Source organism: Phocoena sinus, chromosome 6, assembly GCF_008692025.1.
Source record: "Phocoena sinus isolate mPhoSin1 chromosome 6, mPhoSin1.pri, whole genome shotgun sequence".
In the NCBI taxonomy this organism is placed as follows: domain Eukaryota; kingdom Metazoa; phylum Chordata; class Mammalia; order Artiodactyla; family Phocoenidae; genus Phocoena; species Phocoena sinus.
In genome coordinates this window covers 24,405,773-24,421,802 of record NC_045768.1, presented here as the reverse complement: position 1 = coordinate 24,421,802, position 16,030 = coordinate 24,405,773, and the positions used below count along the sequence as shown (strand labels likewise).

Genomic DNA, 16,030 nt, shown 5'->3' with positions numbered 1-16,030 from the left:
AAAGCGGACACTCTTGCACTGCTGGTGGGAATGTGAATTGGTTCAGCCACTATGGAGAACAGTATGGAGGTTCCTTAAAAAACTACAAATAGAATTACCATATGACCCAGCAATCCCACTAGTGGGCATATACCCTGAGAAAACCAAAATTCAAAAAGAGTCATGTACCAAAATGTTCATTGCAGCTCTATTTACAATAGCCCGGAGATGGAAAGAACCTAAGCGCCCATCATCGGACAAATGGATAAAGAAGATGTGGCACATATACACAATGGAATATTACTCAGCCTTAAAAAGAAATGAAATTGAGTTATTTGTAATGAGATGGATAGACCTAGAGTCTGTCATACAGAGTGAAGTAAGTCAGAAAGACAAAGACAAATACCGTATGCTAACACATATATATGGAATTTAAGAAAAAAAAATGTCATGAAGAACCTAGGGGTAAGACAGGAATAAAGACGCAGACCTACTGGAGAACGGACTTGAGGATATGGGGAGGGGGAAGGGTGAGTTTTGACAGGGCGAGAAAGAGTCATGGACACATACACACTAACAAACGTAGTAAGGTAGATAGCTAGGGGGAAGCAGCCGCAAGGCACAGGGATATTAGCTCGGGGCTTTGGGACAGCCTGGATGGGTGGGAGGGGGAGAGTGGGAGGGAGGGAGACGCAAGAGGGAAGACACATGGGAGCACATGTATATGTATAGCTGATTCACTTTGTTATAAATCAGAAACTAACACACTATTGTAAAGCAATTATACCCCAATAAAGATGTTAAAAAAAAAATGTAAATAACAAAAATAAAGTGCCTTTTTTTTTTTTTTTTTTTTGCGGTACGCGGGCCTCTCACTGCTGTGGCCTCTCCCGTTGCGGAGCACAGGCTCCGGATGCGCAGGCTCAGCAGCCATGGCTCACGGGCCCAGCCGCTCCACGGCATGTGGGATCTTCCCACACCGGGGCGCGAACCCTCATCCCCTGCATCGGCAGGCGGACTCTCAACCACTGCGCCACCAGGGAAGCCCTAAAGTGCCTTTTTAAAGTGAAAAAAAAAAAAATGGAGCAATCGTATACTTCTCCTATTTCAGCCTAAAAAAAAAAAAAAAAAAGAAATGAAAGGAAGACATAACAAACCTACCACCAAGCTTAAGAAAACATTAGCAGCACCTCTGACAACCCATGTGCCCTGGGGGCCCCTCCCTTTCTACATCACCCCCTCATCCCCTGCCCCAGAGGAAACCACTGCTCTGATTTTGTGCTCATCATTCCCTTATTATAACTATTGCACGTTATATCCTTAAACGATGTATGGTTTTGTTCTGCCTGTTTTGAACCTTTAATTTTTTTTCTTAACATTATGCTTTTGAGATTCATCCATATTGATAATTATAGCTATGGTTTATTCATTTCACTGCTGCATAGTATCTCGTATGAACTTAGCACATTTTATTTAAACATCCTACTGCTAAAAGACGTTTGGGTAGTTTCCAGTTTGGAGCCATTAGGAGTAAAAAGACTATCAACATTCCAATCTATGTCTCTAATACACATGCAGAATTTTCTCTAGGGGTATGGATTTAACAGTGAAATTCCTGGGCCTTAGGTAATACCCACCTTGAACTTTATTACATCAAACTGTTTTCCAAAACTGTTGTACTATTGACATTTCCACCAACTCCACATTCCTCACCAACACTTGTTCTCACTGCAGCTTTAACTTGTACTTCACTGACTTCTAATAAAGTTGAGCATCTTTTCACATATCTTTTAGACATTTGTTTCCTCTTCTACAAGATGAGTATTCATTTTACCAATTTTTAATGGGTAATCTTATTTTTGATTCATTGGAACCCTTTATCCTGGGTGCTACCAATCATTTGTTGGTTATTTGTGTTGCAATCATATTCTCCCACTTTAAGGCTTATCCTTTCAACTTTGATGAACAAAGATTCTCCTTTTTTAAAAAATTTATTATATTTTTACTTTTGGTTGCATTGGGTCTTTGTTGCGGTGCGCGGGCTTCTCATTGTGGTGGCTTCTCTTGTTGTGGCGCATGGGTTTAGGTGGTCCGTGGCATGTGGGATCTTCCCAGACCAGGGCTCAAATCCGTGTCCCCTGCATTGGCAGGCAGATTCTTAACCACTGTGCCAACAGGGAAGTCCAATTCTCCATTTTAATGGAGCAAATGTATTAATTTTTGCTTAGGGTTTATACTTTCAGTGTATTAAGAAATCTTTTCCCACCGTGAGGTGGTGAAGATATTGCCCAATTTTTTTCCCTAAAAGTGTTTTACTTTCATATTGATATTTTTAATCCATTTGGAATTGGGATTCAATATCATGTGTTTCTATTCAGATAACCAATTGTTCCCATTTTTTAAAAAGCTCTTCCTTTCCCCACTGACGAGCAGTGCCAATTCTGTGAATTATCAAGTTTCTGTATACATGTGGATCTGTTTCTAGATTCTCTACTCTGTTTCACTAGTCTATTTGTCCATCTCTGTTCTTAGACCCACATTGTCTTAATCACTCTAGCTTTATAATAAGACTTGAAATCTGGTAGAGCAAGTCCACCCACCTTGTTTCTCTTCTGGCTATTCTTGGCTATTTGCTCTTTCATACAAATTTTAGAATTACTTTTATCAAATTCTACTAAAAAAAATCCTGTTGAAATTTTCATTGGAATTGCATTAAATTTACATATCAATAGGGGAAATTGATATGTAAATAATATCAAGTCAATCTAGCCAGGAGCATGGTACTTTTCTCCCATTTATTTAGCTCTACTTTGGCTTTCCATAAAATTTTTAAATTTTCTTCATGAAGTTTGGCCTCTCTTTTGTTATACACATATATACACATATCTTGCTGTCAGTTTTATTCTAACTGGTATCATGTTTTAGGATGACTTTCCTGTTTGTTATTAATGTAGAAAGAAAAGCAATTGACTTCAGAAGCCTACATTCAATGAACTTACTAAACTTCCTAACTTTTATAATTTATTTGTAGACTCCAGTTTTCTATGTAGATAATTATATTTTGACTTTTCCTTTCCTACCTTTATACCTTTCGCTTCTTGTCTTGTTCCACTGGTTACGATTTACAGTACAATTGAATAGAAGCTATGAGAGCAGATATCCCTCCTCTTGCTTCTAGTTTAAAGGAAATGTTTTGGGTTTTTTTTTTTTTTGCGGTACGCGGGCCTCTCATTGCTGTGGCCTCTCCCGTTGCAGAGCACAGGCTCCGGACGTGCAGGCTCAGTGGCCATGGCTCACGGGCCCAGCTGCTCCACGGCATGTGGGATCTTCCCAGACCAGGGCACGAACCTGTGTCCCCTGCATCGACAGGCGGACTCTCAACCACTGCGCCACCAGGGAAGCCCCGGAAATGTTTATTTTAAATTTGACTTGTTGCTGTGATGTTAACTATAGGTTTTCTGTAGGTACTCTTTATCAGGTTAAGGAAGTTTTCTTCTATTACTAGTTTACTATGTGCTCCTTATCATGATTAGAAGTTGAATTTAACTGAAACTATTCTGCATCTATTGCTAAGAACATGTATCTCTTCTAATATGTAAACGCAGAAAATTGTATATATATATTTGTCTAATACTGATGCTGCATTCCCAGAATAAGGCCATTGAACCCAGAACTTTTTACCTGGAGAGTCAGAAGAGGCTAAATGATATCAGAGTAGAAACTCTGCTTAAAACTGACTAAGCTGTACAAGGCTAGCCCTACTTGTTCACCTCAAGACCCTGCCTCCTCGATGGCATTGTTGCTGACTCATCCACACCTGCTCTGAGCTCTTAGAGCATTTACTACGGATGATGTTCATCTGACACTTGCCATGTGCTATTCTGTACCTGCCCCGCCTCCCAACTAGAATACAAGTCCCACAGAGTAGCAACTAGAAAGCTTACAACAAATGCTTGCCTGAAAAGCTTAAACTTATTCTTGTGGATATGGTGGCAAAACATGAGTTGGATAATAATGCCGTATCCTTAGAAAATAAGACTCCTGGACATGAGTTTTCTAGAGAGCTGCACTTTAATCCACTAACACTCACTAAAACTTAAAAATCATTCTAAACAACTGTATTTCGCACTTACTGCTTTGTGAGTGTTCTGGCCATGCTTTATATATTTCTTGACTTTAAGCATAAGTTAACTTTTTTGTTGTTGAGTACAGTTAATCATTAGGAATATCAGTTATAATAATGCTAAAGATACAGCTGTGGACACATACTGTGTGGAATGCAGAACCTCAGCTATGGCCCTGAGTGAGTCTTTAACAGGGAAGGAAAAGAAAAAAAAAAAAGCTGGCATTTTCCCCCTTTGGCATTGACCTCTAGTTAACTCTCGGCAGCCAATTCACGTTTCCTCCTCCACTCTCCTACTCTCTCACCCCAGAATTACACAATGCAGAACTCTAGGATACATTTTTAGCAGTGATACTGTGAAAAGTTACCATTTCTCCAGATTACAACAACCTTCCAGCTTGTTTTTCCACTGTGGACTCTCTTCTCTGTACCTACTACTGGCTGACCTCATCACCGCCCCCAATCTCTAGGGAGAACAAATATGGTGTAGCTAACAGCACAGACTCTGGGACCAGGCTGCCTGGATTCAAACTCCAGTTCCACATTTACAGGTGAAAGTCCCACTACAAGTCACTTAACCTCATTATTCCTCAGTTTCCTCATTCATATAATGAGAATAAACATATCTCTACCTCACAAGATTGTTATGAGAATTAAATGAATTAATATGTATAAAGTGCTTAGAACACGGCCTAGCGCATAGTAAGCATTATATCTGGATTGTTAAAAAAAAAGAAAAATGGATAAAATACCACTCTCTTAACTCTCTCTCTTAAAACTACTCCAGTATTTTTCATTTTGTGTTGTGGTTGTGTTGGTGGTGGTAGTGGTATTCTTTTGTGGGAGGGGCAGTTCAGACATCACTAACTAATCCTCAACTCATCCCACCTGTCAGTGCTTCTTTCAGACCTGGAAGGGAGGGAGGATGGGGAGTGTCAAGGTTATTCATTCACTGTTCTGTTAGCCAGGCTAAAATGAGCACAGGTGAAGAAAATGGGGCTGTTTATTTAATCAGCATAACAGGAATCTAGGGACATGTACGACTGCTGTTTTCAAATATCTGCAGGGCTGGGATGGAGAACAGATAGCATTGGAAATTCTATGCAATAGCTACAGGCTCCCCATCACTGAGCATGTTTAAGCAGGGGACTGGTGACCAGATGTCAAGGATGCTGTAAGAATTTTTAAATTTAGCATCAGATAACCTTTAAGATTCCTTCTACCTGTAAAATCTTGGCAATGCTAACGTGAAGCATCAAGATGTTAACAGTCCTGTTGTGAGTCACACATCCAACGAGCTCCAGAAGGCACAGAATTCTTCACTTCCCACAGTGCTTAGCACATCAAAACAGATCTAGGTGAGGAATTCCAGCCCGGAGGCTGCGTAAACTCGGCTCACAGTAACAAAAACTTCTCTAAAGCTACGCGCATCAATTAGCTGATTCCAGACTTCTGTTGGGACCAATAAATTCAATAAAGCATACATTCCCAAATGGGATTTGGCAAAAAGATGTGTACCCGAATTAACTATCAGACGGACCTTCACTTCACCCTTCCGAGGCCGGACAAAAGCCAGCTGAAGTGAGCAGACAGGTTAAGGGGAAGGGGCCGGGTGGCCCGTGGTGAACGGGCGACTGGCGAGCCGACTCACACTCCGGGGAAAGGGACAAAGGCCTCGGGGAGAGGAGAGCACGCTGGACTTGGAGGCCGGCAGCAACGCCCCAGCCAGACTGGCCACGGTCCGGGTTTGGACTGGAGGTGCAAAGGTGTGCGGGCAGTGGGTTAAAGAGCGGCAGCGAGGAGGGCCCCTAAGCTCCAACGGAGCCCCCGCGGGGGTCCCCTCTGCCCCCGGGGAGCTGGCCTCGGGGAGCCGGGGGCCACCGGAGCTGCAGCCCCGAGGAGGATCTTGTGGGGAGGCAGGGCGGCGCACCTGTGGCCGGCACTCAGGTCCGCACGGGGCTCCCCGCCCCGCAGCCTCCGCTGCTGCTCAGCCCACTTGGCCCCGCAGCCGGATTTCGGATGGTCCCTACTCCCGCCGCTTCAACCAAGGCCAGTCCTCAAGCCCCAGACAGGCGGTCCGACACTGACGCCGGAGTCCTGGCGCGGAATGTGGGGCAGCGGCTGCCTCCCGCCCGGCCCGGCCCCTGCCGCGACAGCGACCGCCGCCATCGCGGGCCGCGGCCGGAGGGAGACGCAGGGGCCGCGCGCGCGCGCCGCTTTACCTGAGAAACCAGCGGGAGCAGCGTCTGCTCCACTGAGCGAGTTTTGATCTCGAGTCCGGAGTCGAAGGCGAGGCCAAACGGACCGGAGCCGTGCACCGCCCCGGCGGCGGCACCACCGGCCGGGCCCGGAGAGGCGGCCATGGCCCTCAGCCCGTTGCGGAGCCCGGACGCCGTACCGCTGCCGACCCGCCACCCGCCAGCCTGCTTGCGCTCCGCAGCTGCGATCCACCCGCGCCGCCCGAGGCGCCACCCCGCTGGGCCCGCCCCCAGCACGGGCCCGCCCACTCTCCGCCTCCACGCGCCCCAGTCTGAAGTCCGCCCTGCAGCCCCACCCCCTAACCCTGGCCCCGCCCCTTCTGTCCTCTGTCCCCAGTCCCCATCCTGTCTCTCTCAGATCATTCCTTAGTGGGCTCCACACACGTCTCGCCCCCTCTAGAACAGAGAAACAAGATACCTGAGGGCGTCCCACGGCCACGTGGCCTCTTACCAGGGCAAAGACATCCATGCCCAGCGAAGCTTCCCATGCTCCCCAGAAGTGGCTCGTCCTAACTCCGAATTCCCCGCGATTACTGGAAGCTGCGCTGGGATTGAAACTAACTGGTAGACCGGGGCCAGAGTCAAGCCTATAGGGAAGGGCTTTTACCGTAAGACGGGAATTCTACAGGTTATAGTCTTTCTGGAGCTTCTCGAGAAGGTCCCATTTACCCCTTCCACCCTGCTCTTTTCCTAACCGTATCTTTCTCACAATTTCAGCTGGACTGAAGATGAAACTTTTGATAATGCAATCATTTAAGGAGTATCTGGGTACCCGGCAAGAAAACAGTGATTTGGGTATCTTCAGGCTACTGTTCAGAATTACTCTTCAAAAGGAAATTAAATAGAACATATGGAAAAACTTCACCTCTGCTCCACACTATTACTTTTTGAAACTACTTTTGCCCTCGTGCCTAGCGCAGAGCAGTTTCTCAACAGCTGTTCAGTAACGGAAGATCATTAGTGTGTAACTCTGACTAAACTCACTTAAGGGTAAGACTAAGAATCAAGGAGCCCCTGTGTGATGGAGATGGGAGAACCGGACACCTGTGACCCTAAAGTTTCCAGAAGCAAACCCAGGGGAGGCTGACAGAAGCACACACCCTGTGAAAGGGTCCTAGGCTTACGCAACAGACTGAGAAGCATGAAGAAATATTTTGTGAACTAGCATATTTGCCAATAAGAAACTATCAAGAGTAGAAAACAATCTGAATCTGAGCCTGGCTAGCCCACCCCTTACACCTTTGCCAGGATCATTTTCTCCATCTATAACGTCAGATTGATGAGCTGAATACCACACCAGCTCGAGGTGTCAGAAAGCTCTTTCCCAAGCACTGTTGAGATGTGTTTTAAAATACCTCCACTTGGGGTTCAGCTCCATCTGCTACTGTTGCATCGATTATCTTTGCTATTGAAGATAGCCATACCTTAGGTTTGTTTTCTTCATGCAAAACACGTGGTTCTTTTATCCAACTTTCTTTTCATTTTTGTTTTTTTTGTTGTTGTTGTTGTTTTGAGGTACACAGACCTCTCACTGCTGTGGCCTCTCCCGTTGCGGAGCACAGGCTCCGGACGCGCAGGCTCAGCGGCCATGGCTCACGGGCCCAGCTGCTCCGCGGCATGTGGGATCTTCCCGGACTGGGACACAAACCCGTGTCCCCTGCATCGGCAGGCAGACTCTCAACCACTGCGCTACCAGGGAAGCCCTCTTCAAAGGAAAGCCCTCAAATGAAAAGAAACTTTCTTTTCATTTGAGTCTCACTCCCCAGCCACCCACCTCATCACTTCCTTATCTACCACAAAGCCACCTTCCCCTGGGCTCTGAGGGCTCCAGCCTTAGCCTTGGACCCTTTCACCTCTTTAAGGTGCTCAGTACCCACTCCACAGGTACATCTTCCCTTATGTAAGTTGCCCATATTTCATAAAAATTCAGTGTCGGCATTGGTGTCAAAGAAAAGGTAAGATATAAGGCCTAAGAGATGGATGTATTTGTGAAAGTTTGACTTCACTGAAGACCAAATTTCTCCACAGAAATGAGACTAAGTTTACCACCTGATTCATTCAACACAGTAATTTTATTTCAAAATATAAATACTTTACATTTACAAAGATGTTACATCAGTTGGTTGTCAAAGCAAGTTAAAGCTAAGAAACAGAGTTTGCGAGAATAAAGATGTATTGTTGTATTTGAATAATCTTTTTTTTACTTCAAACCATCTCTACTTTGCCTGAGAATGCAAAGATGATACATTTTCCAGAAGTTACATAAGCAATTAAAACTATATATCCAATCTTGGTTTCAAAATCAAATGGTATTTGAAATACACTCCAATCACCTAGACAAGTGGCACTGCAAAGCACAAAGAAGGGTTTTCTTTGGGATAACTACAATTGGAGTTACACTTTCTCGGTCACTGCCATAAAAAATAGTATTTGATAAGAAGCCAAAATGATGTTTAAGATCTGCTTCCATACCTTTCATAGTAAAATATGAAGCTAGAAGAAAAAGTAAGAAACCAGGTGTGGAGTAAAGAATTCTGGACTTGGAGTCAGAAGTTCTGCAACTGAATTCTGGCTCCATCATTTTGTGGTATAAACTTAAGGGGAAAATCACAAAAACCTTTCTGAGCCTCCAGTGCCTCATCTGATAATACTTATACCTGCCTGTCTCACAGGGTTGTTATGAAAGCATTCTGAAAACTATAAAGTGCCACACAAAAAAGCATTATTAAAATAATATCACCACTGTATTTGCACACTAATTGATCTTTGAAAAACTTTCAAAACTAAAACACAAATACTGATTCTACACACCATAGGTAGAAAAGAATCTCTATACTTGATGTATAGCTCTGAATGGCAAATACGTTTTCTTTCTGGCATCTCACTGAACTTTGAGATATATTACGGTTTACATGGTGGATGTACCATTCAGAATTCCATTAGGGGTGTCTTCTAAAAGACTTGTAAACTTTTGAGAGCCATGTTTCCCAAAGGACACGGAGTCCTTTGAGCTGCTCTGAAAAAAGGAGGATGGGGCGCAGTTTAAGGTCAAATAAGTCTCGTAAACACAGTCTTTGTCCCCTTATAAATTCACAATATATAAGAGCACATTAAAAACTCTTCGAAGTCCTACAGAAAGGAAACAAACTCAGCATTCCTCAATTTTAACTGAGCTTGGAGTCCCCACCCCCCCCCACCCCACATACACTTTTGTTCTCTTATAACATCTAATAACATCCCTTGCAACTACTGCTATAAGGAACACATTTTTCCAAAAGCTACTCAACTACAAGAGAAAGGGAAGAGAAGTAGAACAATGGGCTGAGAGAAAAAAACTTACTCTGCTCTGAATTGTTACTGACTGGTCAGAAAAGACACTTTAACCTGTGGATTTGTTTCCTTCTCTAGAAATGACAGGATCACCTAATTAGATAAGGCTCATCTGGCACAGAATTCCTATGACTCCAGGATGCAGGCAGAACATCTTGATTTGTAATTCTCTTGATTATTTTTGAACTACCAAAAAAATCAACTGTTCAGTGGTTTCACATAGCATTCATATTTTTTGCAGATCCTCAATAAGTTAATGAAATGAATATATTTTAATGGCAAAATGGGTAAAGACAAGAAATACATAAAAAACAAAGAAATACTTGTTCTTGGCGGGAACTAGCATTTGGAAGTATGTTGCCAGAGGCTATAGTTCTACTGCGAAATGCCTAGTCTAATACTTTTGTAAGGATCTTGGAAGACCCTTAGAGGAGACTGTAGGGGTTTTCCTATAGACCTTGAGGTTGAAAGCTCTGGATAACTCAACTTACTTTGCTCTAATCTAACCCCTCATAGCCTGAATTTCTGAGCATTTCTTGCTCAGTAGTGACACATCCTGAAGCTCTAAATACAACCAAAGTGGGAACTAGGGGTACTAGCAAGTCCTGATGGGTCACAATGGGTTCTTGTTAAGACCAAGGTTAGCCAGAGGACCTCATGTGCAAGCCCTTTAATGGAATAAACGGCTATTTCCAAAGCTACTTAGTTTGTTTAAGTAACACTTCTTGGGTATCAAGAGTCAATTTGCACCAGTCTCAGAAGTCAAGGGAAAACTCTGCCAGCTAACCACCTCTAATGGAAATGCGTGTTAAGAATCCCTGCAAACTTAAGAATAAATAAAATTGGTATCTAAGGCAGTCTGGCAGAGATCACTTCCAGAAACAGAGTGTGATAGGAATTTTGGAACTGAAGCTGGACTTACATGACATGGAGTTTATCTGAAAATCCCGTGCGTCGTTCTCAGAAAAGAGAGGAACATACTGTGTGGGGAGATCTTATCCCCTCCATTCAGTTTACAATTGAGTAGTGAATGTGACCTTCAAACTCATCTTTAATAAAGCTATAAAATGCAGGACATTGTGACGGGATTTCTGTACTATGTTTTTGCTGAAGCTACTTCTACTTCATCAATGCATTATCTGTTCCTAAGGAAGCTTCTTTCCGGGTCAAATCCTGAGAATCACCTTTGAGACTTGAGCTTGAAACTCCTACTTTTTCATATCATTTGATCTCAACGCCTTATGAAGATCTGTAAAACCTCCTCACTGTATCTGAGGGGGCATGTTCTCTCTGTTTCTGAGGGTTCCAGGAAGACCTCCCCCACCTGCAGGGACTTCAAGTCCTTAGGCTGTTGCTGGAGTACTGGGGCAGTTCAAGTTTCCTGACAGGACTGGGGAGTGCTCTGGGGCACCTCTGCTCCTGATACTTCAGGGTGATACTACATCATTGCTAATTTTGGCAGCTCTAAACTATTCTCTTAGGGCTCAGAGTCCCCCTCTAAGGACCTGGTATTCACACTAATAATTATGACCAGCAAGAGCCATATATTACCTCAAATTTATATTTTTGCAATATCACTTTACAGAGCTAAAAGCATTTTGGAAGAACATGATTTGTATATGCACACTAACTTACTGTGCATCGTATTTGCCTCTCATAAATATGTGCTCATCACAGCTGTAAACTTACCAGCATACCATTAACAAAAACAAACCTGATTTCTTTCTTAATACTTTTAATGCAAAATTTTAAATTTTAGCAATACACGTGATCTGGCTAAGATTTAAGGTGAGAGAAGGCCTTCTTATAAATTATCCCCTACAGCACCCTGTACAGTGCCTGGCATAGAACCTAGAGTCTGGCAAACTCTCAACCAATGTTCTACTGAATGAATGAATGAACAAGTGATTAAAGAAAAGAATGAGTTCCTTAGTGCCACTTAGTGCCAAATGTAACACTTGGTGGAATACCAGATTGTAATTGTTGAAGGATTCACAGGAAATATATAAGATCTGTACAGTCTACTCTACAGACAGAGACCTCAAGGTAGCCTCTTTCCTAGATGGAGTTTTTCTGAAGTAATATCAGAATAAATTTAAAGTAATTATCATTAACTATGCTTCTTAATGAGAAGATGTTTTAGAAAAATATGATTTCTACTTTTAAATGTTTTCCAAAAATGAAATCTTTGTTACTTAAGAACTCTTCCTCCTCCATACTCCTTTGGGGACAGAGAAAGAGCCTGAAGATTGTTTTACACAGTGGAAAGGGCACAAAGCTAAGAGCTGGGTTCTAGTCCCAGCCCTGTCATTAACCCTAGGACAAGTCTATGCGACAGAACAGGACACCTATTCTACCTCATAGCACTGGAAAAATCGTGTAAGATATTAAAAGAAACACTACAATATAGCAGAGTTGGCAGAGTGTGGAGTCAGAAAGATTTGAGGTCAAATTTTACTAAACTTCACGACTTTTGAGTTGGTCACTTTTCTGAACCTTACCTTCCCCATCTGTGTGAAACTGTTGCAAAATAATGTGAAGCTATATGAAAGCTGATGTGACGTGCTTGTGAAATAATACGTGCAAAAAGACTTTGTCAAATGTAGAGCACTATGCTGGTTATTGTGATATCTGAGATATTTTAAAAGTCATAATCTAATTCAACAAGCATTCATCTAGAGTCTATGTGCGGGCTTCCCTGGTGGCGCAGTGGTTGAGAGTCCGCCTGCTGATGCAGGGGACATGGGTTCGTGCCCCGGTCCGGGAAGATCCCACATGCCGCGGAGCGGCTGGGCCCGTGAGCCATGGCCGCTGGGCCTGCGAGTCTGGAGCCTGTGCTCTGCAACGGGAGAGGCCACAGCAGTGAGAGGCCCACGTACCGCAAAAAAAAAAAAAAAAAAAAAAAAAAAAAAAGAGTCTATGTGCAAGGCACTGTGCTAAGTAATGGGAAAATACTACACAGATATAAAATTTTACTGCTAATAAAACTAATTGGTCAAATTCCAAATAGTGAAACAGGGATACTTTTAATGATCAGAGCACTGCTGCCCCTGAGAGTTTTTTCTTAAAACATTTGGAAAGAAAAACATTACAACATGAATTCTATCATACTGTTACCATTAATAGCAGCTTAATAAGTATTTAATTTCAAAGTGGTGAGCCAAGTTTAAAAAATTTGGCAATAGAGCAGTAGCGGATGGAGGGAGAAGGGGAGGAAGAGCTTCCGTCTTTCTGTGGTCTCCTGTGGTTGTAACATACAACTAACTGAACTTCAAATAAGCCACCTGCCCTTACACTGAAGATTTGCTCTTCCTTACAGAGAGGACCATACACTGTGGAAGAAGGGAGAAGACTCATTTTTCCCGCTCCAGCAACTACATTCTCAAAAGTGAAAGCCCTCTTCATGGAAAAGTGACTGTCACAGAAAAGTTTAAAGACAGATTTCTTAAAACAGGAGAAAACTACACTGTATACAGCAGGTAGTTTAGGACTCTTTAAAAAACTTTATAAATACATATTGTAATACACATAACCAAAGTGGGAAAATTTCAAGCCATGGTACCAGTTTATAAACTGAAACTTTTCAAGCCATCTGAGCAACAGTTAAGTGAGTAAACCACATTTCTGAGCTCCAAAGCTGTGCTTTAAAATGCAAAGCACAGCAAGTCCTCTCTTGTCCGGGCATTCTGTATGGAAGGCTAGGAGGCTTCTGCTTCTTTTCCTGGGCTCTGTTTGCCAGGCACAGCTGAAAGGATAGGAGGCCACAGCTGAGCTAAACTCACAGTCAAGGTTGAATTTCCTAGAGAAATCACTGTGGTTTAGAAACCAAGTCAGTCTACTGAAGGCTTCAGATCTTCAGAAATGTCACGGAAAGTCCTTTAAGAAGAAACACAGAATGATTAGTTTTGCTTTCGGAAAAGGGGAAATAATAAAACCACAGAGAAGGAGGGGAGGAAGGGAGGGAGGGAGGGAGGGAGGGAGGGAGGGAGGGAGGGAGGGAGGAAGGAAAGAAAAATAGCATCTAACCAGTAATTCACTGCCACAGAATACCTTATTTTTATAATTTGAGAGCCTTGATGAGGTTATGTAGTCACTGTTTTTTTCCTGGTATTTTCACTGAGTATTGTTTCAAAGTCTGATAGCTGTCTCTCAATCTTTAGTAACAAGAACTCCAGTTTTTTGGAGGGTCCATCCAAAAGACTATTTCCCCAGACTCTCTTGAAACTAATGACCATGTGACTAAGATCTGGCCAATTCGAAGTGTTGAGTGACTTTTGGGCAGTGTACTTAAAAGAGAAAAGTAATCTTCAATCCTTCCCCCTTCTTGCTGACTGGAAAGTAGACACAATGATGTTAAAGAGAAAATCACTAAGAGACCAAAGATTAAACGTTAGCAGGATAACTTTTATTGCAAAATAGGAAAACTGACCCAACAATGTCCAAGCTCTGAGGATTGTGGTTCAGGGCAGGAGAAATGGGGTAGGTCTTTTCAACAGATGACCTTGTACTTGTACCGTCTCTAACCTACATCAAGCAAGCCAAGTAAATGTAGCTAACTGGCAGGCAATATCTGGGTTGGTTGGAGGTGGTCGGCTGCATCTTTGTGGTGCCTACCTTAGGACTATAATAGCTAGTTGGCCTTTGCTACATAATTTTTATGCCCAAGCTAGGATGATATCACCCAGCCAGGTCTGCATCTGTGTTGGCAGCCACATGGCCAGGTCAGAGTTTATCAATGAACATGAGCTCAAGCACCCATCTTAGATGAAAAGACCTCACACCAAGGCTGGCGTTAAGGTGGGGCAAAGCTTGGCATGGATGTTTGTGGAACAGACACACTAGTCCTGATCTGCCTGCCTCTGCACTTCTTACACCCAAGAGAGAAATAAACTTCTGGCTCCTTTAAGTCACTGTTATTTTAAGTTCTACTGATGGTGGATTTTTTTGAGTTTGTTTTTTGGTTATAATACAGGCAAATCTATCTTAACCAATACAGATATGAAGCACAAGTTTATTACCATCCTTTTAGATAGAGGTTGCCTTGCTCCTTTACAACAATATCACCAATTAGGAGGGTTCAACAGGCAGGGCAGAGGTAAATTAAAGACTAACCCTTTAGCACAATGTCGGAAGTACTTTAATGTCAAGAGGGGTACAGGTAAAAGGTTACAGAAAAAAGATTACATTCAGGGCTTCCCTGGTGGCACAGTGGTTGGGAATCCGCCTGCCAACGCAGGGGACGTGGGTTCCAGCCCTGATCCGGGAGGATCTCACATGCCGCAGAGCAGCTGGGCCTGTGTGTCACAACTGCTGAGCCTGCACTCTAGAGCCCACACAATAAGAAGTCCGTGCACCACAACGAAGAGTAGCCCCTGCTCACTGCAACAAGACCCAACGCAGCCATAAATAAATAAATAAAATTTATAAAAAAAAAAAAAAAAAAAAAGATTACATTCAAGGATGCTCAGTTATCTCAAGGCTCCTTCACTGCATGAGGCCCTACATCTGAAGGAACAGCTTTGAGGAAGGGGTAAGCTTCCTGGCTATGGTTCCTGTGGCTCTGAAAGGGTTCATATGTGACATGACTGAACCCCATGTTGAATATATGCTGATAGGTCAAAGAATTGGAATGAATTTCTTTCCTTAAATATTTTTATTTATACCTGCAGAAAAATTCCCCCAAACTAAGGTTTATACAGACACAAATGTTTTATATATATATATATATTAATATCCATCTATCTCTACATCCATCAAATCAGGGTTTCTCAACAGCAGCACTGTGGACCATCTTGTGCATTGTAAGATGTTTAGCAGCATCCCTGCCTCCACCTACTATAGCTGTGATGATGAACGTGTCTCTAGACATTGCCAAACGCCCCCTGAGGGGAGCAAAATCACACCCTCCTCCCAGAACCATTGCTCTAGATAGCTATCTACCCATTTATTTATATATCTATTTTTCACAGTCTCACCTAAATTTTTGTTTTTACATTTATGTATAGGCAAAGCTGGCTACAAGTTGCCTCAGACTATATGAATTTCAAGTAGCACTTAATTCTGGGAAGCCCTGGAAAACCTTTAAAACCAATAACCAAAACCTTGTCAATATTTCAAAGCATTTTCCAACACCCAAAACGGTTTGTAAACTCATTCTTTGATATCTTTTCAACTTTCTAAGATACCTGCAAATTTGAATCTCTAACTCTTCAATTGCCTAAATTATGAATGAAAATTTCTGCCTCAGGGCAAAGATGCATGAAATAACATTAACACTGTGGTTCACCTGGCGACTGCTTTCTGTTGACAAGTAAGCTTAGCTGTGACCTTGAAATTCATA

The 16,030-nt window shown here is 42.8% G+C and overlaps 2 protein-coding genes across 5 annotated transcripts in view; both read right to left on the bottom strand.

The window, feature by feature from the left end:
- CTNNAL1 (catenin alpha like 1) overlaps positions 1-6,571 on the bottom strand; it is a 63,213-nt gene extending 56,642 nt beyond the window's left edge. Inside the window, exon 1 of one of the 2 annotated variants that reach the window (XM_032635602.1) lies at positions 6,325-6,571. In XM_032635602.1, the coding sequence (XP_032491493.1) occupies positions 6,325-6,465 (141 nt within the window). In that variant the 5' untranslated portion in view covers positions 6,466-6,571. The remainder of the gene's footprint in view (positions 1-6,324) is intronic. The other variant, XM_032635603.1, reaches the window with a different exon arrangement.
- A 6,126-nt stretch (positions 6,572-12,697) lies between these two features.
- The window catches only part of TMEM245 (transmembrane protein 245), a 107,570-nt gene continuing 104,237 nt past the window's right edge, over positions 12,698-16,030 (bottom strand). For all 3 annotated transcript variants that reach the window (XM_032635914.1, XM_032635913.1, XM_032635915.1), the window contains one exon: positions 12,698-13,566. Coding sequence is in view for 2 of the 3 variants with exons in the window: in XM_032635913.1 (XP_032491804.1) it covers positions 13,521-13,566 (46 nt within the window). In the remaining variant the exon portion in view is untranslated. The remainder of the gene's footprint in view (positions 13,567-16,030) is intronic.